The sequence below is a fragment of the Mercenaria mercenaria genome, unplaced genomic scaffold, assembly GCF_021730395.1.
Source record: "Mercenaria mercenaria strain notata unplaced genomic scaffold, MADL_Memer_1 contig_2919, whole genome shotgun sequence".
NCBI classification, from domain to species: Eukaryota; Metazoa; Mollusca; class Bivalvia; order Venerida; family Veneridae; genus Mercenaria; species Mercenaria mercenaria.
Genome location: NW_026461010.1, coordinates 5,449 through 27,368, shown reverse-complemented (window position 1 = coordinate 27,368; position 21,920 = coordinate 5,449). Strand labels below are relative to the sequence as shown.

At 33.3% G+C, this 21,920-nt stretch overlaps 1 protein-coding gene across 1 annotated transcript; it reads right to left on the bottom strand.

The window, feature by feature from the left end:
- Nucleotides 1-6,721: 6,721 nt before the first annotated feature.
- Nucleotides 6,722-20,673, bottom strand: LOC128552573 (uncharacterized). The gene is made up of 7 exons (XM_053533625.1): nt 20,397-20,673; nt 18,745-19,026; nt 18,329-18,583; nt 14,204-14,344; nt 12,348-12,420; nt 11,449-11,534; nt 6,722-11,220 (listed from the first exon to the last, which is right to left on the bottom strand). Exons 1-7 carry the CDS (start codon nt 20,503-20,505, stop codon nt 11,174-11,176), a joined length of 993 nt encoding a protein of 330 aa, XP_053389600.1. The 5' UTR covers nt 20,506-20,673; the 3' UTR covers nt 6,722-11,173.
- Between the last annotated feature and the right edge of the window lie 1,247 nt (nt 20,674-21,920).

The window sequence follows — 21,920 nt, the reverse complement described above, 5'->3', positions numbered from 1 at the left end:
TTTTCTCTTTATGCTTTTAAACGATATATGTTTCTTGTATCAATACTGGTATTCCTAAGGTAAAAAAATATACTAAATTATTTTCAGTTAATTGTGAAACAAGTTCTCCTACCTAAACCAGTTACGCCCGACACTTTATTTTTATAATATCCACAGACAAGAGGGTGAAGGAGAAGATATATTCCAGTTTCTCTATTAATATTGATATGCTGCTTACTTCTCTGCAGCTGAATTTGGTAGGCTTCAAGAATTTAAGAACGCGACTATGCGAACAGAAAAATCTTGAAAGCTTACTTTCACCAATTTGACGGCAACAAAATCCAAATAAGGACATATTTCGAAAAATCTATCAGCAACAAGCTACTGTAAAAGCAGACATTTTCACGAGGGTTTAATTTTTGCTATATTCGCGAGGTCCCTCACCTCTCTTTACTCTCCCTCTTCCTGTTGCGACCGATCAAAACAAACAATTGGCGGGCCGAAGGTAGGAAATCGTATTCAAATTAATGATTTTGCTTTACACGGTGTGTGTATTTAAGTTTTACGATACGTTAAACATAAACATGTGTATGTGGTGATATAACAGATGAAACAGACAAATAATGTTTACAAAATGCTGACAAAATGTTGACTGATCACGCTCATTGCATGGAAATTCACCCGACCAAATCACGAAACTAGTGAATTACATGTCAAATTGATTTGCACTCCAATAAGCCATGTTGTTTTCTGAAATAAGCATGCATATTCCATAAATATATTTAATTAAGATGTTTCATAGTTGTTGCGTTTTTGAAATAAATTACTGTTTATCTAGATGGTAAAAACATTCACTGTATGCCGACTTGTCAATTTTGATATTTGATCTGAACTCTTATTTGCGACTGACACTGTATTCCATTTTGCGACTTAAGAATGCGATTTATGTCCTTTAAGGCCTTAAATGAAAAAAAAATACATACCGAAGTGTCTCTATCGGCAAGTCTTCATGTATATAATGTCATTTAATGTCAAACCTCTCGTGTTATGCATGTACTAATCCATTTGGGGTGGGGGGTTGTGTCTCGCTATCCTACCTAATTATATAATGCAATTGAATGCTTCAGAATCGTTTACATGCAAGTATTCCGAGTTGGTTTTACAGACATTTACTCTCATAAAATACAGAATTAGAAACCAAAAGTATACACAGAGTCCCTAGTATGTCATGCACGAAATTACCTTCTGTCGATTCCCTATGGAAGTCACGCGAAGAAATGTTTCCTGACGACTTCAAAAAGTCGATGAGGTAAGATAGGAGGGGACTATAGTTTTACCTCCGTCCGTCTGTCCGTGTGTCTGTCTGTCAATCCGCCAAAATTGTTCCTCGATTTCTTAAAAACTATTGAACCTACCTTGAAACTTTACATACACATAGAGGGCAATATGTAGTTAATGCCCGTATAACATTTTTTCGGATCGGATCATAGATGGCCGATTGACAGCCATTTTGAATTAAAATGTGTTCCTGTGATTTCTTCAAAACTATTGCACCTACTTCTCTTACATTTCACAAACACATAGAGGGCAGTATGTTGTTAATGTCCATGTAATCTTTTTCTGGATCGGATACAAGGTGGCCGACCGATTAAGCACTTTTCCACTAAAAAGCATACACTTTGGGCCTATGCGGTACTCATGTTAAATATTCAATCGGTAGGGGACATTTGAGAGAGATAGGTGTAATAGTATTAAAGTAATTGCAGGACCAAATTTATGAGGACACACATACAAACAGACCGGACAAATAAGTCAGTTGCTAACAGGCATACAGTGTTTTTTACGAAAGTTGCAAACATCTGTACAGTACTACAAGCAAACATGCATACAGTCAGGACATGACACCGGATCCTCTTTCATTGACGGTTATAAACACAAAGTGGAAGTTTTAGCAATGATCTTTTTTAATTTTACCAAACTTGTATTGTTTCTTTATCCATGAAACAGTGAGATTTATATGTAGATCATTCTTCAAGCAAGAAAATATGTTCTTTTGTCGCCAACAATGTGCAATTTCTGGACAAAATCAATAATCAATCGAGTTATTTGCTATGACTTTACCTGCAATCAGACTGACACATTAAATAAAGAAAGAAATCATGTTCAGCTTCCAATAAAATATAACTATACACACTAACAAAGCATATTAATCACATTAAAATAGTTTTTTCCAACTTTTAGCGGTCAGCTTATTGTTTTGATCGGTCGCAACAGGAAGAGGGGAGTACAGTTCTTTATAGGGGTGCATTAGTGTAATGCAGATCAAGCAAATCTCGACACAAATCTTCTCAAACATATATCAAATAGAAACGGCCATATTTACAAAAAACGGCTATGTTTAGTGTTTCCGTAATAACTTTATGATAATATAATTTTAAGACGAACAAACCACATAACTGTTTAATTTAGAACAATATGGTTATTAGTAAAATGATACTTACCAAATGATTCTTATCCGAAGTTCCATTTATATACAGGCTAGATATTCTTCAACTGACTAAGCAGTAACAATAATGGTTAATGTTTTGCAATTTACCAATTTACTTTAAATAAGGGAAATACGTTAATGATATAAACATTCTTAAAACACTTTGGAAAGTTTGTTTTTATACATTTTACCGAATGCATTTCTGGTTCATGTTTTGAAGTTCGTTTATAAATCAATACATACGTCTAATCAACCATTTCTGGAATAATAATAGTTTAACCATGCTTTGAATGTCAACCGCCAGAACAATTGTGTTCAGCTTCAAACGGAAGCTATTCTTAAACAGAAAACTGAAATTCATTTCGGTAGGATCATTTTATTAAAAACAGTCATCGTGAATTTTGTAGATTTATTAACCAAAAATTAGAATTAGAAATGAAAACCTTACGAATCTAAAATTATGATTGACTCGTACCTCAATGTTTCGATACATTTGTTTAAAGGGGCATGTGCAACATGTTACAGCAATGCTAATTTGAAAGAACTGGGTGAAGCAATAACACTGACGAAAGAATTATGAAAATCGGACTGCAAACAAAAAAGATATAGTCATTGTGCCCAAAATGGCTACCGTTTCATTATATTGATAATATTTAAATTGCCATATCTTTATTGTTTGAGGTCAGATTTTCATATGTGTTTCGCAAGTTTATATGTGTCATTTATAGCTCTTTCTAAATAGAAGCCTTGTCAAATGTTTCATGTTCCCCTTAAAGTATTTCCTATCAAATTATTTTCCATCAACACTCAAGTATAAGTTGATAACTTGACACTTGTGTATGTTGCTAAATACCATTAGTTTAAACAAACAACAGATCCAAATGGGGTCTATATCACTCACTAGGGTTTCACAACTCAAACAGGTATTACAAGAAACATTTCTGCAAAATTACTTTGAAAACTGGTCTGAATACTCCGACAAGAAGATTTTCAAAGGTTTTCATAGAGTTAGACCGCCCAGGGCATCTACGTGTTTTACATATCAGGATAGCCAGGGGTGTTGCACCTTTCATTACCTCTCATGAACAGACTCAATCAAACCGAATCTGCTATTATGTTGTTTGGTTGCGTTCTATGCTTCCGAAAGATCTTTTCACGGATTATTTTACAAAGTTTAGTAGAGAGTCACCCAAGAAACATTTCTGTGAAATTATCTTAAAACTTGAACAATGTTTTACGAGGAGACATTGTTTGAAAGAAAAATTAATTTTTAACTTGCGGTCATGATTTTTGACGCATCACAATAATTTGAACATCTTAGAAAGCGTCACTCATGGCGACCATGTTTTTTACGAATCCAAATGATTCTAAGAGACATGGTAAAGGATCACCCAAGGATCATTTGTGTAAAAAGTATTTTGAAATAGGGCCAACCATTTAGGAAAATATGTCGTTTGAAGATTTTTCTTTTCTATATTTTGCTCTCGAGGCCATGCTTTCTGCAGATATTATAACACGATAAAACATGCATTATCCCTACATCACAGACGAAAATATCGAAATTACCGTTTTGTCCACTATATACTGGTACGTTAACCAATTTTAGGGTAAGCTGAGGTAATGCAGAGTTGTGCACATGAAAACAAGTATTCTGCATTTTTTGTTGGGCGAGGTACTTTCACAGATATAAATGGAGTCCAGTAAAACTTATAAAACTTCATACACTTTATGAATATGAAGAATGGAATGTGTAACTTACGTCTGTTCTTATTTTGAGTACAAAATTGCATCTACATAAATATGATATGTATCCAAAAATTAGAGGGATATTTAAAAGGGCATTTAAAAACGTTTGTAATTCACAATTTTATACTGCTTTCTCAAATTTTGAGGTGTACAGGTCCGCCTCAAAATTTGGCTACATAGCGTTCTTAATACCCCTGAGCCGGCTAAATATGCATCACGCTGAAACGCATATATTATTACGATTTTGCTTTAGCGATTGTACGAGTTCAGGAGTTTAGGTGATATATAATGATAAATTGGCTAATATTATACATAATTTATAGATCCTTAATTCCTGTATCAGAAGCATCAAACAATAAGTAGCAGGAGGCATGATATAACCATTTTTGCAGGCGTGCTCGAGTTTAAGTAATCGATCTGGGAAATATATCATATTAAGTAGATATAACATGATTTTAATGTCGGGACATATTTAACCAAGTTTTTGTATCACCTAAAATTTATCTGTTATGAAAGTAAAACCGTATAGCGTCGCATCAAAGAAAAAAACATTTCAACAAACATCGAAGTAGTTTAAATCCAAAATTTGGTATAAATACTATATTTTATTGGGAAAAAAATACTAAAAAATGCCCAAAATGCTAAATTAATTCAATTCCTTCAATCATTACCAAACCTGATTTTCGTTCTTTGCGCAAATTCAGTTAAAATTTTCTGTTTAGATACTAGGGATGGCAAAGGTTAACCGGTTAACCGATAACTCAATCGTTGTTCCAATTATCGATTACGAAATTTAGTAATCGAGTAAAAAATGGAAAAAAAAAAGAGACTAGAAAAACGTCAGTTTTAACGTGGCGTTTAAACGACACCAAAGTGTCTACCTGTCATTTTTTCGATCAATTGCCCAGATTATACAAACACGAAGGTGTGAATTGATGCACAATGGTCAATAATGACCCCTGACAGGTTACACGTGTTTGCAAAATCCCTGTAAATTGTAATTATGCCGCTTATTGCAGTACCGCTTATATCATAAACAACTAGAAAACCACACCACACCTGTGTGTTAAACTTAGCGGTACATCATAAAGAAGTTCTTTACGTTATTACGTGGATACAAAAAGTTACATTGTACTTGTAATATATCAATAAACTGTTATCATCTGTGTTTGTTTTACATTCTCGAGTTTTCCCTTTAGCACAAAGTAATTATTTACAACTGTATACAACAACAAAAAATCGTTTTGAAACATATTATCACTGCTTTCGGGAGCCATGGTGAAACAACTAATGATTTTGAATTATCGCCCTTTAATAGTGAACAAATGCTAAATACGGTCGATTCTCGCCTATTCCGGTTAAGGAAGCCACTTTTAACGAGTAACCGAGTACTCGATCGAAAGAATCGTTGAGTACTCGAGTACAAAATCGGTACTCGTTGCCGACGTAATCATCATGACGCAACAAAACAAAAACAAAACTTTATATGTTCCGAATTACGATTCGTTCAAAAAATAAAAATTAAACATTTCAAACCAAAAGTCTGGGATCATCTCTTCATGGTTCAGGTATAATGATCATTAATAAATATAGGTACGTTAAATCTCTTTTTTTTTTTTGCACATTTCTTCGTACACGACATATTTTATTACGGCAAAAATACAGAGGTGATATCTTGTAAACATCATTGGAAGCTTCCTACAACAGGCTTCTGTTTGTTGGATTATAAAGTACGAGGGTTGTCCCAGAAAATCGCGAACTTTTTTTATTATTTCGAAAATAAGCAACGTTTTCAGCATATACTTCTAGCTGCGGTCATTATCAGATACTATCGTTTTCAGCATATACTTCTAGCTGCGATCATTATCAGATACATACAGGGCATTATCAGATACAAAAAAAATCCACTACCGGTCAATGTGTAAATTAACTTGTGAAAAGAAAGTCTGGAATTGTATAAATACAACTAAGAGTCATGTTTCTGATTAATGAATGCACAATAAATTATGCTAAAATACGGTATACCGTAAGCTTCTCGAGCGAAAGCACTTGCAGAGACACTATTCTATGCCAAAAAGGTGAACATCAACCGTGAAGCTTTATAATGGGTACTTTTCGCAATAGTTTTGCTTTTGAACAGGATATGGCGAACTCAGATAACAGGCGAATAGTAAGCGCCAATGAGCAGCTACGAAGCTTAAATTCTCAACAACGTGAATACGACTGTGGTTCATTAAATGCAAAATAAAAGTTCTGTAATAAAACCGCAATCTACAGAAATTCAGCCCTGATCCAAAATATATTTATATGAAAAATGGGGACAAAGTCCTACATGAAAAGCCACATTCAAAGCAACCAAAGACTGAAGCGCTCTTTACGACCATCCAACCAAGACATTTCAATTATTCGGTGTACGATTCAGATCTTTTCAATATCCATCTGATATTTTATTTAAAAATGTAAGAACACATATTTTCGCCATCACTGTTTAATTGTCAGTTCAGTAATAGTAATAATAAAATGGAATAATGAGATATATAATAACATGCTATAATAAATATGCATATCAAAACACAGTTCATATACAGTTATTAATTCGAAAAGCATGTCAAAGGCAAAGCATGTCAAAGGCATGATAAAAACATATTGTAAAAATATCAAATACACTGTATTTACAAGTTTTCAAATTTATGAGGGAGCATGTTTACCGCCGGTAGAGTATAACATATTTTTTCAAAACATTTGAATATATATATGTACTAGATTTGTTGCAATCCATACATGCTCGGGTCAACAAACTGTTTCAATGTTTAAGGTGTTTGAATCTTTCCAATAGTTATTCACGAGTCGAATTTCTTGATGTAGAGGTCATTCAAACAGGAAATGGAATTCGTCCTCTAGAGTTTTAACATAGCTTACATAATCTACGGTCAGTTGGTATTTTATGTGGCTTATGTCATCTACCTGATTCTGTTTGTAAATGGTCTGCCGACACTCTTCAATCTCGTAAACGCATTCTTAAACTTTTTAATATTTACAATGTTAGATATCTAAAACACCGATCTGTTATCGGTGTTATAATGCCACAGTCATTATGAACATATCCTATATGTTATTTTCACCGTCGAGTTTGTGGGTTGTGCATTCCAGTGCTGCAACGCAGTTTAAAGCTTACATAATTCTGAAACATCCCTTATTTGCAACAGTTTGAAAAAATCTAAATTAAAGAATCTAGTAAATATAGTGTTCCATGTCCATGATTTCATGTTAAGATTACAAAATGTATATACTAGTATTATATTTTTTCCTTCTACTGTCTATAACATTTATATCTTTATCTACATTGCACAATCATAAGTTAAAATACGAGCGATAAATTTGTCAAATAATTTTAAAAAATATATAACACAAAGGTTAGTAAATTTAAGCAAATCAAACCTAAGTTTGCATATTGCCTTTAACGTCTGCTCCGACTGTGTTACAGTAATTGAACAACATGTGATGAATCTAGCTCTTAAATATGAAAAACTGCGAACAGTATACACATTTCAACCATTATACGTAAAACATTATTCTAACACCTCCCGATTCATTTTCCTATGAAACAAAGAATGCTGAAAAGTGTGTGTTATTATACAACAATTCATTTTTCTGACGCTACAATTATTACGTCATAGCGTTAAACGGCATAGCGGCGCACTAGAAAAGAAACCAACAGAAAACAGGGTATATTTGATGGACGTCATCAAGGATGTACTTAAAAATCCTTGGTAACGTATTAGAATCGAAGTAATATATCTCATTTAGTGATTTGCTCTTGAATAACAGCATTGTTTGTCGTGCAGACACGTATTATTATAACACAAACAATGATTTTATTCAACGACAAATCACAAAATGAGATATATTATTTTTTTAATTTTACATATATGTTTTGAGAATTATAAAAAAATTTAACGACATTTGCGATATTCATCTCTTGATCTTGGCATGGTGTCTGTTCAATATGTGACATCGGATGATAAATATGAAACATAGAAAAATATCCGATGGGGAAAGGAAATAGAAAGAGAGACGTCAAAAGGAAAAATGTTCGGGAATATAACAGGAAGATATTCTGCAACTAAGGATGGAAGATGTAAACGTAAGCGATACTCTGAGCCAGACAAAACAGGTACATTTTGATCATAAAAGCAATAAGGTGTGTCCTTAATCTTACTGCTGTCTTCGGAAAGGATTCTAAGTCTCAGACAGAGCACACCAGCATCCACCGTCAGAGATCCAATATGGGTACCAGTTGTAAAGAAGGTAAATTCCTGCGTACTTTAGTAGTATATTCAATTGCACAAAAAGATAAACGGAAAGACATCACGTCTGGGCAAACGTTTTATTTTGCTTGAGAAATTAGAAAAGAATTTTGAAACTTTGATAATAAAATGAAAACATATGCGCATAGAAGACAAAATCAAACAATCATATGATTGGAAATGGCACATTAGAAGCACTGACCTTTCTTTGGAGCTTGTAAATGATAAAATGACACAGTGTGAGAAAATGAAGGGAATTTTACACGAGATGACTTATTTACAGTCGCAATAAAATCAATGCATAGTAATTTTCTATTTGAAAGCACAACAGAAATCCCTACAAAGGATAAAGATGAATTGGAGACAAAAGTGAAATACTTTATCCAGGAAACGATAAAAGTGGCGGAGGATTTAGTAGATGCAATGCTATTCGAGTATGCAGAACGGATCCAACATTTGACGGCAAATGTCGTAAGCAGTGGTAAAAAAAATTACATTGTTTAAAGAAAGACAGTTTGTGTGAAACAGTAGAAAGTTTTAGAAGGTGCATTGTATTGTATACATGAAGCAGTCAAAGTCAACTGCTTGTGACACTATTCCAACAATACCAAAGCAATGTGGTTGGCGTTACACTCACAAATGAGCAAACTTGTAAACTAATCCCTCCGCCAATTGTATGTCTGCAACTTAACGCATGCGTTTTGGTTAAGTTCGCTTCTGTGTCTCTATGAAACCATTTTCCTTCTCATATCGAATATTCGGTTAAGTTTACACTAAATGAAAGCATCCCACTTGCTGACATCTGCAAGTATAGATAATTCGTGATTTGATGCAAATGTGTGTGTATATATGTAGTACAATTTGGATGTGTGTATATAAAGCAGCATCGAAACTAATTTTATCGGGTTAGTGGACTTGTTGTGGCATGTGCACGCTCGTTTTTACCCATACGCTTTGCCGTAATTTGTCTGGTATATTGTGGTGGTGATTAGTTCGTATAAATTATCTCTACTTATATAATAATTTATAATGCGATCTTATTTTCGCGTATGTCACGTATGGGAAAACAACTGTTCTGAGTTGGATTATATCCCTTAATGCAAACTATCTCTATAAATTCAGTGTATCCTCGAAATCCAGTTAACTTTCAGATAGAGAAAATATAGCTTCTCTGGTCCCAATCAGTTAAAAAACTAAAATGTCACTGCTGATTTGTGAGACACGATAACAGAGATTTGGGTACATATGCAAATATTAAACCATTGCGAATGTGTAGTACAATTCGGTTTTTTATATAAAGCAGCATCGAAACTATTCTTGTCGGATTAGTGGACTTGTTGTGGTGTGTGCAGGTTCGCTTGTACTGCTAGGCGCTTTGCCGTAATTTGTCTGTTATATTGTGTTGGTGATTGGTTCGTATAAATTATATATATATACTTTATTTGAACTGTTTAACAAACAACTAATGAAAATATCCCCTGAAAAGTTGATTTCATGATATGGGATAGTAACATATCTACAACCTTAAGAAGTGAATCACTTCAAAAATACAGAAAAATATTTTTAAAGTTTTGAGGAAAAACAATGAAAAAATCAACATCTATTTGTATACTAATAATTTATAAAATTGCACAGCCAATATTTAAAAAATATTTATTTACAACAGCAGTTTTTACTGTATATCAAACTTATTTGAAATATAAATAGGGGTAATTTTAAACAAGATCACATAGTGGGTGCATTTCAGATCAATCCATAAAACACAAAGTTCTGTGTATACTTCCATGATAAAAACATATCATAATGAGCAAACAACTTTATTTACTAATGAAACTAAGCTTAAATACTAGTATCAGTTACATTCATCAATGAACACGTTTTCAAAACAATTAAATGTATATCAACCCCTGCTTGTTCTTCTGAGGTTTACTCCCTCTTTATGGAGCTCAAACTAATCAACAAAGTACGCGATATTACAAATTACATTTTTGACACTGTCAGGTAATGTACAATCATGTGTATTATTTAACTGGCGCAATAGATAGTTCAAAGAAACTATTTTGTACTTGCGGAATAATATTTCAATATATAATAAACTTTTCAAAAATGTATTTATTATTATTATTATTGATTTATTTTATTTGATGTTGAATTTGATGAAAGTAATATTCCTAAGAATATAAAACGTTTTAAACATATTAAAAATTTTCTAGACCAAAATATTTTAATGTCTAAAATTCAAACTTTTCCCATTTCCATCTATTGAGACATTAACGATTAGTATACCTTCATCTTGCAAAATAAAGTTAAAATTAGCGAAAAACCCTGTAACCGACGTGGATGATCAATCAGTATATTTAAGAACCATTTTAATAATCAGTAAAAAGTACATGGAGTAAAAACTTGACAGGTAAACGCAGTTTAAGTTGTGCAGTTATAGAAAACACAATTCTATGAGATAGTCCATATTTACAAAAACTTTGCTGACTTGAGAAATAAGCTATAAATGTTTGTGGTGTTATGGTTTAACAGCCGCAGAAAGTCGACGTATAAGCACGAAATGTTGAACTGTTTACACATATGGACACGTACTTTTGTTTTGAGTCAATTTCTGCCACACTTGTTGAGGGTAGTAAGAATTAGACGATGCATATCAAAGATGTCCATGTGCATCGACAGTTGTATTGACATATACTTCACCTGGAAATAAGGAATTGTATAGCTTCATTTGAAACATGGAGATATGAAATTGGAATATTAGAGTTATTTTAAACAAATGTCAACGAAGTATGTTTGTCAACAAGAGAAATAACGAAATGCAAAGTCGTAAAAAAATTCACATAAATGCTCACAGGTTACTTTATTGAAAAGATTACCTTTCATAAAATATAATTCTAGCTGTAAGTGAAGAGAAAAGTTTAGTCTTACACAATTCAACATTGTTGTAATTCTCCATTGTGCCGTCCCTTGTTTCTGTTTGTAGATCTTCGTATGCTTCATTACTCAAAGGGGACCTAAACAAGTGAAATATTACGTAAGGTTCATGTAAAGGTTTTTGAAACTGCCACTCGGGTGATTTTTTTTTTATGTTTTATGCCTCATAGGACTTTGATTTTCACAAGATGTATACTTAACTGCTCAGAATAAGTAGAAGTGTCTACGAAGAGAGGTTGTTCTGTTTGGAATAATAAATATTCTCTTATATAACATGTACTTTGCTTGTCCACATTCTGTTTTATAGAAAATATCAAACTTCCTTTTTTTTAAAAAAAAATATTACATTATGTCTATACTTATTGTGTGCCTAACATATTCATGCACGTACTCCCAGCGTTAAAAATGTCACAAAACATGTATATTTCAAAAAGGTTGCAAGATTGCAAAATGAAAGTCAAAATGACAAAATATGCCTATGTTTAAGAAAATAAATAAGTTAACCATATTTTATTACTGGGAGTACCTAGATAATTATGTTACACATACAACCAAAACAAAGTTAAACAAAAATACTTTTATAGAATGTTGACAGTTAAAGTACATGTAAAATTAGACAAAATACTTATATGGTCTATGAGGTATAAATTTCCAAAATTAAAATTTACCTGAGGGGTGGTCTCCAAACACTTTTAATGAACCTTAACACCATAATCATATCTTCATACTTGTATACAGTTGTTATTCGTTAAAATACATATGAGTGTTATGTTCTTACTTTTCAAAACACTTGTATTCTATCTTTTACTTCTAAAATAAATTATAATTTAGAAGATCAATTGTACTTAAAGTAGTTATATTAAACTATCAAAGCAACTCAGAATTTTATTTACATTTGACATTCATTAGATAGTGATTTGTCGCCAGGAGATCCATCAGTTTGCCTGCTTTTTTCTTTACTTTGACCTGAAAATCGATGCTTTATAGTTACTAGTCATTACTATACTATAAGTCTTAGATCTGTTCAAGTCGCAGTGAACACGCAAGTTTGAACCCTGGCGCTTGCTAAGATAATTTTATTCGTACGTTTTCTTTTTAACAAGAGCATTTACAGCTGGATATTTCTTTTCCGTTTGGTTTCGTTTCAAATGTAATCCTAATATAATATTTTAGATAGACTTTGTATGAGAGAAATAATTTTCACGTTTATTTACTAATCAACTCTTTATTAAAGTAGTATACATGGTATAAATTGTACTGTTCCAAATCAATTACTAGATTATTAAAATGGGTCTTGAAGAACACAGTAAAATATCTGATGAACAAATAGGATTTCGTATGGGTAAAAGTACAACTGATCATATTTTATCACTAACCAGTATGTTGATACTAGGAAAAAACTAAGGAAATCTACTTTTTGCGCTTTTAACTATGGATATTAGTATTAATATTTATATGTTAAATGCTGTCAGATCTATTTACGTTGATGTTAAGTCATGTGTACGAATTGATGATATCAATACTGGGTGGTTCGATGCTAAATGTGGTTTAAGACAAGGACGTCTATATTCTCCCCTTTTATTTAACTTTTTCTATAAAGGATTTAACCATGTATTTGAAGTCATTTGAAACTGGAGTATCGGCATCATGTTATATGCGGGTGATATTTTCTTGCTTGCAAATTCTGCATCTGAACTTCAAATTTAACTTTATGCCTTAAATGACTGGTGTTTAAACGGAAATGTGGTTATAATGATTTGGTAAATGCTGTTCTTTAGAGTGCTAGTCGTGCAATGGGTCTTTGAATTGCCAAATTCAAAACTATTGGTGGAGTACCTTATGATGTATTTACTAAATTGTATGATTCTGTTTTCTGGCCGGTTATAAATTACTCCTATTTCGGGTCTTCGAACCTATTCTTGCATCGAAGCCGTACATAATAGAGCAAAGCATTTCTTTCTCGGCGTTGGAAAATATACACCCAATGATGATGTTTCGGGTGATATGGGATAGGCGCCTCCTTATCTTCGTCCGTCGAAAAGTATTTCATTATACTGGATAACATTAGCTGCCTGTGATAGATCAAGAATCAATAAACGAATATCACTCTGGGTTTCATCAAAATCATCTCGTTCATGTAAAAATTGGATACTTATTGTTAAAGAGTATTTGAATAGCAATCGGTTAGAAACGTTTACTGATTTAAATGAAACAATTCCTGTGTCTTTTGTGAAACAGCTTCAGAATGCACTTCTTGATGATTTTGTAAACAAATGGCCTAACAGAGTTAATAGTGTTATTGCTTTATTAGAAAGAGGGAGAAATAACAGATTATATTAACGTTTCAAGACAGGGTATGACACTAAGCACAACTGTAAAACAATGTTACCGAGTAAAAACATCGGTCAGCTTCTGTAAAGGTCAGGTGCGGAATTGCTCCTTTACGCACTGAAACTGGTCTTTATGAGGATTTAAGTGAAGATCTCAGAAAATGTCAATTTAGATAATAGAGGTTTCAGTTTCACGTATTATTATACGTTTCACTACAATAGTTTCTTATAATTCTGTTTTGGAGTAGCAATGTACTTAAGCTGGATTGTTTTATTTGTATATACTTTGTATGACTAAGTACGTTGGTGAGACTTTAATAAAGATTACTTCTACATTTTATTTTGTGTTCATGTATTTAATACCCAATTATTTGACAACTACAAAGAATATGTTTTGAATTAGAATTTAACATACTTACATGTTTGGCAACACAGTTTCCATAATCTTGCCGTTTTACTACGAAGTACGGACACAAGAAGGAAGCATATAAAAAGCATTGATAATGCTTGAATACCTGCTAACACTGCAATTGGAACTGTGAAAAGGGAAGATGTTTCTTCTGAAAATATTATATTTAGTAATTATAATATTGTTTAAAGGTATATCAATGAACAAATTAGCGAAATATACTAAGATTTAGAAACTATTTCTTCCTTAAAAGTTAATTATTTTATGAATTTCTGCTACCATCTTTTTCAGTTATTAATCCCCCGCCGTGGCGGAGGGATTATAGGAATGGTCTGCGTCCGTCCGTCCTTCCGTCCTTCCGTCTTTCCGTCCTTCCGTCCGTCCGTCCTTCCGTCCGTAACAAAATCGTGTCCGGTCCATATCTCCTAAACCCCTTGAAGGATTTTCATGAAACTTGGGTCAAATGATCACCTCATCAAGACGATGTGCAGAACCCATGAGTCAGCCTTTTCGGTTTAAGGTCAAGGTCACAACTCAAGGTCAAAGGTTTGAGCCTGCCATTTTGTGTCCGCTCTATATCTCATAAACCCCTTGAAGGAATTTTATAAAACTTGGGTCAAATGATCACCTCATCAAGACGATGTGCAGAACCCATGAGTCAGTCATGCCGACTCAAGGTCAAGGTCACAACTTAGGGTCAAAGGTTTGAGCCTTCCACTTTGTGTCCGCTCTATATCTCCTAAACTCCTTGAAGGATTTTCATCAAACTTGGGTCAAACGATCACCTCATCAAGGCGATGTGCAGAACTTATGAGTCAGCCATGTCGGCTCAAGGTCAAGTTTACAACTGAAGGTCAAAGGTTTGAGCCTTCCATTTCGTGTCCGCTCTATATCTCCTAAACCCCTTGAAGGAATTTTATAAAACTTGGGTAAAATGATTATCTCATCAAAACGATGTGCAGAAATTATGAGTCAACCATGCCAGCTCAAGGTCAAGGTCACAGCTAAGGGTCGAAGGTTTGAGCCTTCCATTTTGTGTCCACTCTGTATCTCCTAAACCCCTTGGAGGATTTTCATCAAACTTGGGTCAAATGATCACCTCATCAAGAACTCATGAGTCAGCCATGTCAACTCAAGGTCAAGGTCACAACTGAAAGTCAAAGGTTTCAGCTCTGTATCTCCTAAACCCCTTGAAGGATTTTCATGAAACTTGGGTCAAATAATCACCTCATCAAGACGTTGTGCAGAATTCATGAGTCAGCCATGTCAATTCAAGGTCAAGGTCACAGCTAAAATCAAAGGTTTACCCTTTCACTATCCATAGCAGTGGCGGGGGATTAAGCTGTCTTTCAGACTGCCTTGTTTTCAATTGGGATCGTCGTTACGGCTAGATATACGAGACATCAAATTGCTATTTTCGAGACCTAACTTGATTTAAGACAAACTTTTTAAAGTTGCAAAAAAGTCAACAAATACTCACTTTCCTTGTATGTTTTAATAAGTAGCGTTTTAACAGATTTACACAAAAATAATTACGCCAATATTTGTTAATGTAAATTGAATCCAATTTAACATTCAAGACAATTATTTGCCATCTACCATTTTAGATAAAAGTATTTGCAACTGTGGAGTCAAATATTTCTTGTTTTTTGGTTTAACGCCGTTTTTAACAGTATTTCAGTTATGTAGCGGCGGACCGTTTACCTAACAAGTGTTCTTAGATTCTGTACCAGTACAAACCTGTTCTCCGCAAGTAACTGCCAGCTATCCCATATGGATCAGAGGTGGAGGGCCAATGATGTCACGGAGAACATACGGCCCGCCCGAGGATCGAACTCACGACCACGCGATCCGTAGATCGGCGCTCTCCCTATTGAGCTAAGCGGGCAGGTACTAGATAATTAGATCCAGATTTAGACAACAATACCCTTATCCCTGTGTACCATCATTAACGATAGTACCCTAGTTGCATGCACTTTGCACAGTCAATAAAATAGCTCGATTAAGTTCTGATTAAGTGGAACTGCGCATGTCTCATAGTTCAATTCAGGAAGCACTGGCGGAAACAAAGAATTGGAATATTTTGTTTATTTGGATTTGTCTTTTGTATCGTTTTAATTGTTATATATTTTCTTTCTCCCTTAACACCCCTCCACCCACCAGTCTAATGACCACATCTGTTTTACTTTAATTTTATGTTTTGCTTTTTAATAACAAAACATTTTCCCTATTATTTTATCTAAGATATAAATTGTTTTTGTTTTTTTTAATAAAAATTGTTTTGCATTCTTAGATAAGAGGCACATTAGATTGTGCAACATTTCACTTATATATACTGTAATTTAACAGGAATGCATATCAAATTCAAATCATGATCAGAGTAAAGTTAGTACATTATAAATCAACAAAGTTAAGGGGTGGGGACACCCTGCTGTTTGCGGCATTAGGAATCCACTACCTCCCCCTTGCTCTCCTAATAATACAGGAAGGAAAAAAGAAAATAAATGAAACGATGAAGGTAAAGTTAGGGTTGGGGAAGCCGGCTCTCTGAGTATCTTAACTTTCTTGAATATTTTATATCATATAATGTAATGTATATTTAGGAATGTTAGCCTTTTGGTTTAAAGGCAAAGAAAATCTCCTATATAAGTCCCCCCCCACCCCCCACCCCAAATACCAGACTTTTTAATCCCCAATATACAAGATCCTGTCTGGTCCAGTCTGATAAGGGTCCATAAAACCCCTGTAGACTTGACATGTTGCCTAATTATTGTCAGAGAATCATAAATTTTATTGCCTACAGATAAATTGGTTATTTCCTGTGTTTTGCATTTTATTAATTAAAATGCTGTTTTTTAAAAAAAAAAATCAGAATGTACACAAAATTATTTTAATTAATAATATACTAATTTTGATTGCTCAGTCATGTTGAGTAATGTCCTGGCCAATTAAATTATAACTCTTATAGCAAAGCAATTCTCACTATAAAATAATTATTCAAAACTTAATAAGAGAAATTACAAGTTTGTTTATTCAATGATTATGATCTAAAAATCAAAAGTAACAAAATAAAACCAGAATAAAATGATAATTGCTGGATTTTATTAGAAATTAAAGAAGCGTTCAGTTGCATTTTTAACAGATAAAGAAGGAATATAGACAGAAGGATTTTATATATTAAAAATGCTTAATTCCTATTGTGTTGTCTAAATAATGTTAACTTTCTTTATGTATAATAAAATCCAGCAATAAAGATATATCATTGTTCAAAAATACACATAATTTATTACTTCTAAAAGTTATGTGCCTGAAAACATTTTTTATATTTTTGATAATAAAAAACAGCAATAATAAGATGTAATTGTTAAAAATTTTATTTATTTATTTATTTAAAAAAACTTTATTAAAATATGATAAAAACAACGTTGTATCTTATCACTTTGTTTTTTTTAGCCCTAATTCAATCAAGCTTTCTAAACTCGATATAAAGGTGAGAACTGATTTGTTATAAAGGTGAGAAATATCACCTGCAATTTATTTACTGCACAATAGCTATACAGTAGCTTATTATGATAAACAGAAGCAAGTCTACCAATGGTCCCGACTTGTGTATTGGCCCTTATCGCCAATATGCAGACCTTATCATCCCCATAGGCCACATACCAGGCATACCAGAACCAGTGTCTTTAAGGTGCTACCTTTTCAATTGTGTCAGCATTAGAATGTTGTCATTTGTTGTTCCAACTTTGTGCCATTTCTCTGTTATCAGGTAACTTTATATATATGTTTAAGTTGTTTTTATGGTGCTCTAACATGTATGTGATTTCTTCATTTATGTTGTTTTAATATTCATGTTGTAAATTGTGACTTTTCTTATTCTTATTTCCCTGGTACCATGAACTTTACTAAATAGTCATTTGATCTTTCTGATTTATTATTTGATCGCATGTTTATACTATAAATACATTTTAGTAAAATAAACACGTCTGGCATTCCAAGACACTGTCAATCAATCGACGTTTTGTGTTCAGATCAGTAGAAAGCCCTAGACTTAGATCTACCAACTGACTTAATTGCTATGACACAAATAACGGAGAAGGAACATGAAACGAACCATAGACAAATATAAACTTACCTTGCACGTATACATATATCGTCTCATTGACAGTATTATCTGTTCCCACTCGTCTTGCGGTACATGTGTATTCTCCCTCTGTTTCCTTTGTGATTTGTTTAAGTTTTAGAATGTTGTCTCTACTATGAATGCCCCATGACAAATTACACGGTGGACTGCAATCCATTTTGCATGTTATTTCGGGAACAATATCACCTTCTCGCTTTTGGTACGTTCTTCTGTTAGGTGTTAAATAAACTGGCCAGTTTGGTCCATCTATGAAATGGTAAATAAACATATTTACAAACTTCTTTTAAGCGTTTATCTTTATGTGGATTTTAAAGATTCCATTCATGTTAAATGTGCTTTGGATAATTCAAACATAAATAGTAATTAAACCGAATACCAATATAAGAATTAAAAGTATATTATCTTACATGAAACTCTCACTGTAGAGTTTATCTCATTTATGACACCGTTGCTTTCTATGCTCCTGTATGTAACGTTTTTTCCATCCATGTCGCGAGAAACAAATGGTATCCAAATCTTATCTTCTTGCTCGAGAAATTGATAACGAGAAGTTTGGGTAAGATTATAACCATCAAATAGCCACACATGATTAAGTGTCAGATTCGTAGTGGTCTGTCGTGAAGGATGAACTTGGAAGAATACTGCTGATCCTTCTTCTATCAGTTGATTCTTAATCAAAGCAATCATATCTGTTGAATCGTTAGAACGTGATTTGTGAAACAGTACTACATTTAAATAAAGGCTGTTAAAGTCTTTTATCTATCTAAGAAGAAGTAAACATAATTTTCCAGATGGTTAAAAAGAATTTCAAAAGTATTTTAATGTATATACTATGCATCTTTACAAGTAAGATTTAGTTTCATCAAATATACATTCACTATTTATAGCAAGTGGCAGTAAGTTATAACACATCGTGCGTTCTAAACTGTCAGATATTAACAGTTCTTGATTCAACGTCTGTCATATACTTTGAAGAATGCATCAACTTATATAATCATTTTGTAAGCAGGTTAACCAATTTAACAGTAAGCTAAAACAAAAATATTTAGCAATAATACATATTATTTTGAACTAAAAATAATTTACTTTATTTTTCAAGAATAACTGAGTATTACAGCGCCGCCAACATCGTTGCAACGCTGTTGACATTCGATTCGGAACTCCTGTAAAACAGTTACTATGCATTCGGATACATTTTCTTTTACCTTGCTGCGTTTCTAGGTTTTGCCCATGTGGTTCTGGTAATGCTAACTTGCCTATTACTGTTACGCTTGCCAAATTGCTCGACTTGTTAAGATTCAAGTCAAAATAGCCTTTCTCGTAACATTGTTGCCGTTTGCTTTCATTATTCGCAACAGTGTCTCCTATTCGCTTAATTTTATAGCTTTGGACAGTTTGTACTTTGATCGTCACTTAAAGTTTATAGCTTTGGTCTACTCTCGGCTGATAGGATTTTAATGCTATGTTTCAAGACAGTTGCTTCGGCATTACCTTGTCAAAGTTTTAACATTAAGTGGCCTAAAATTCCCACACTTGAATGTTCCATTCATTTCATGATTTATAAAGATTGCTATTATGTCTGTAAAGCTAAGGTAATTAGTTAAAAAATAAAAATGTTTGGTATTTTTGTGTTGTGTTCATTCGAATGATAAAATAAATGATATCTTAAATGTTACACAGTTTGTTTATCGTCTTGTGGTTTTCGTTTTTGCAAGTCTGCTAACGAAACAAACTAAAAATATAACCCTGTTACTTTCAGCGTAAAGTTTGTTTTGACTTGAACAGGTCTAGCTAGATACAAACAAGAATATAAGCTTATAAGACATGCGTTGGTATAATAAGATAGATACCACATGCATGTCAGCGTGGATGGCATACATGTTGTAAACACTCAAAACAAAATAGCCCATCAACCTCTCGAAATGACAAGATTCATGTCATCCTCACTTGCACGTGATATTTATATGATGAAACATCAAGAGTTTTTGAAAATCAGGGATGTTTGCTCAGAATAATGCAATCGCATAATATCATCGAACAAAAAGCACACACTACTTACAAATTACTCTTAACGTTTTATTCAATTCCAAAACTTCTCCTGAGTCTTCCAAACATCTGTAAGTAACATTCCATCCTTCCATGTCACGTGTAACTATTGGTATCTTCATTGTGTCACCTTCAACGTGATATACTGTTGTCTGGTTATTGTAACGGCCACGTAGTAACCAGGTAAACGTTGCGTTTAATCTTAGTGCTTTAACTAATGAAACATGTGGAATACCCTCGAATATAGCAGTCGATCCTTCCGGCGTGAGTCTGCCTTTATTCTGGCTCCGAATATCTTAGATTTGAAAATGTATTTGAAGTAATAACGTGTTTAAAACAATAACAGCATTTGTAAAAATACAAAAAGAGAAATAAAGCAATTGAACATCTTTGTTGAAGTTTTCTCAAATGAAATAAATTTCATTAAACATTTACTGTAACATAACCGAAAAAAATAATTGTACAAATAGTAAGCTGACTCATAATGTTATTTTCTGAAGTCGATCGACTAACTTTCTATACAGGTCAGTAGCTATTATTTTTACCATTTTCTTGCAAAGACACTTAAACATATCTCAAACCATGTCTAAGTGATTTTTTTCGTATTTATAGTAGCAGTTTTTACACTTAACCCATTATAGCATACACTTTCACAAATCTTTGCTTTAATGGCGTGGATCGGTTATGTTGTGTGTCGGTACAGAAATACATTAAACTGTGAAAAAATTAATCGTCCTATCTAAGAAATTGCTGTAAGAATAAAGTGCATAACACATTTGTTCAAAAGAATTCATATTTGGGAGTTTTTTACAATAAACCTCGACCATTGTTGCATCAGACATGAGTGGTGATAACAAAATATGTTTTGTAACAAGTACCGACTAATTTTTTATTTAACAGATAACTCTATGCACCAAAATACAAAATTGTCTTGTTTAGATTAGTCACAAATAATTTGTAAATTATTATGCAGTTTAAACAAACAGAATGATAGACATAATAAAATCTGTAAGAAGATCCTTTGGAAGCATATAATGCAACCAAGCAAAATAATAGCAGACTCGGTTTGACTGAATCTGTTCATGAGAGGTAGTGGAAAGTGCAACACCCCGCGCGCCCACTAGCACCGGCTTAAGTGGAACTCTATTGCCCATGAACACCGAGTGGACACAAAGATCCCAAAGAACCAGAAAATATAACAACAGATAGGAGGTTAAGGTCTCTGTTTATGTAATAGTGATTTGATTATCAAATGACCTGACTGATTTAAAACAGTGGACATCAACGTAGGCACCCTTTATGGTGCTAGCTCGTTTATCCTTTTGGTTGTCATGAATAACAAAGTATTCTAGGTTCGTCAACCACACGAACAGAATTCAACTTGGAAACAGAGTTAGAAGAGATTCACAAGTATGATGTACCCATACAGTATACGGGGTGTTTTTAGCTGATACTGAGTTGCTGCAGCTCCTCTGTGAATCTTTTTTGTAGTCAGGTGGTAAAGTGCCCGAGAAATTATCAAATGAGGGCCAGCATG

Bases quoted from the DNA above. Each gene is read 5' to 3' on its own strand.
- LOC128552573 (XM_053533625.1), bottom strand. From the start codon at position 20,505: ATGAAGATACCAATAGTTACACGTGACATGGAAGGATGGAATGTTACT. The intron at 12,421-14,203 runs GTAAGTATGTTA...ATCGATTTTCAG, and splicing joins GAAACTGTGTTGCCAAACAT to GTCAAAGTAAAGAAAAAAGC. The intron at 11,535-12,347 runs GTAAATAAAATT...TCACTTGTTTAG, and splicing joins CTATCTAATGAATGTCAAAT to GTCCCCTTTGAGTAATGAAG.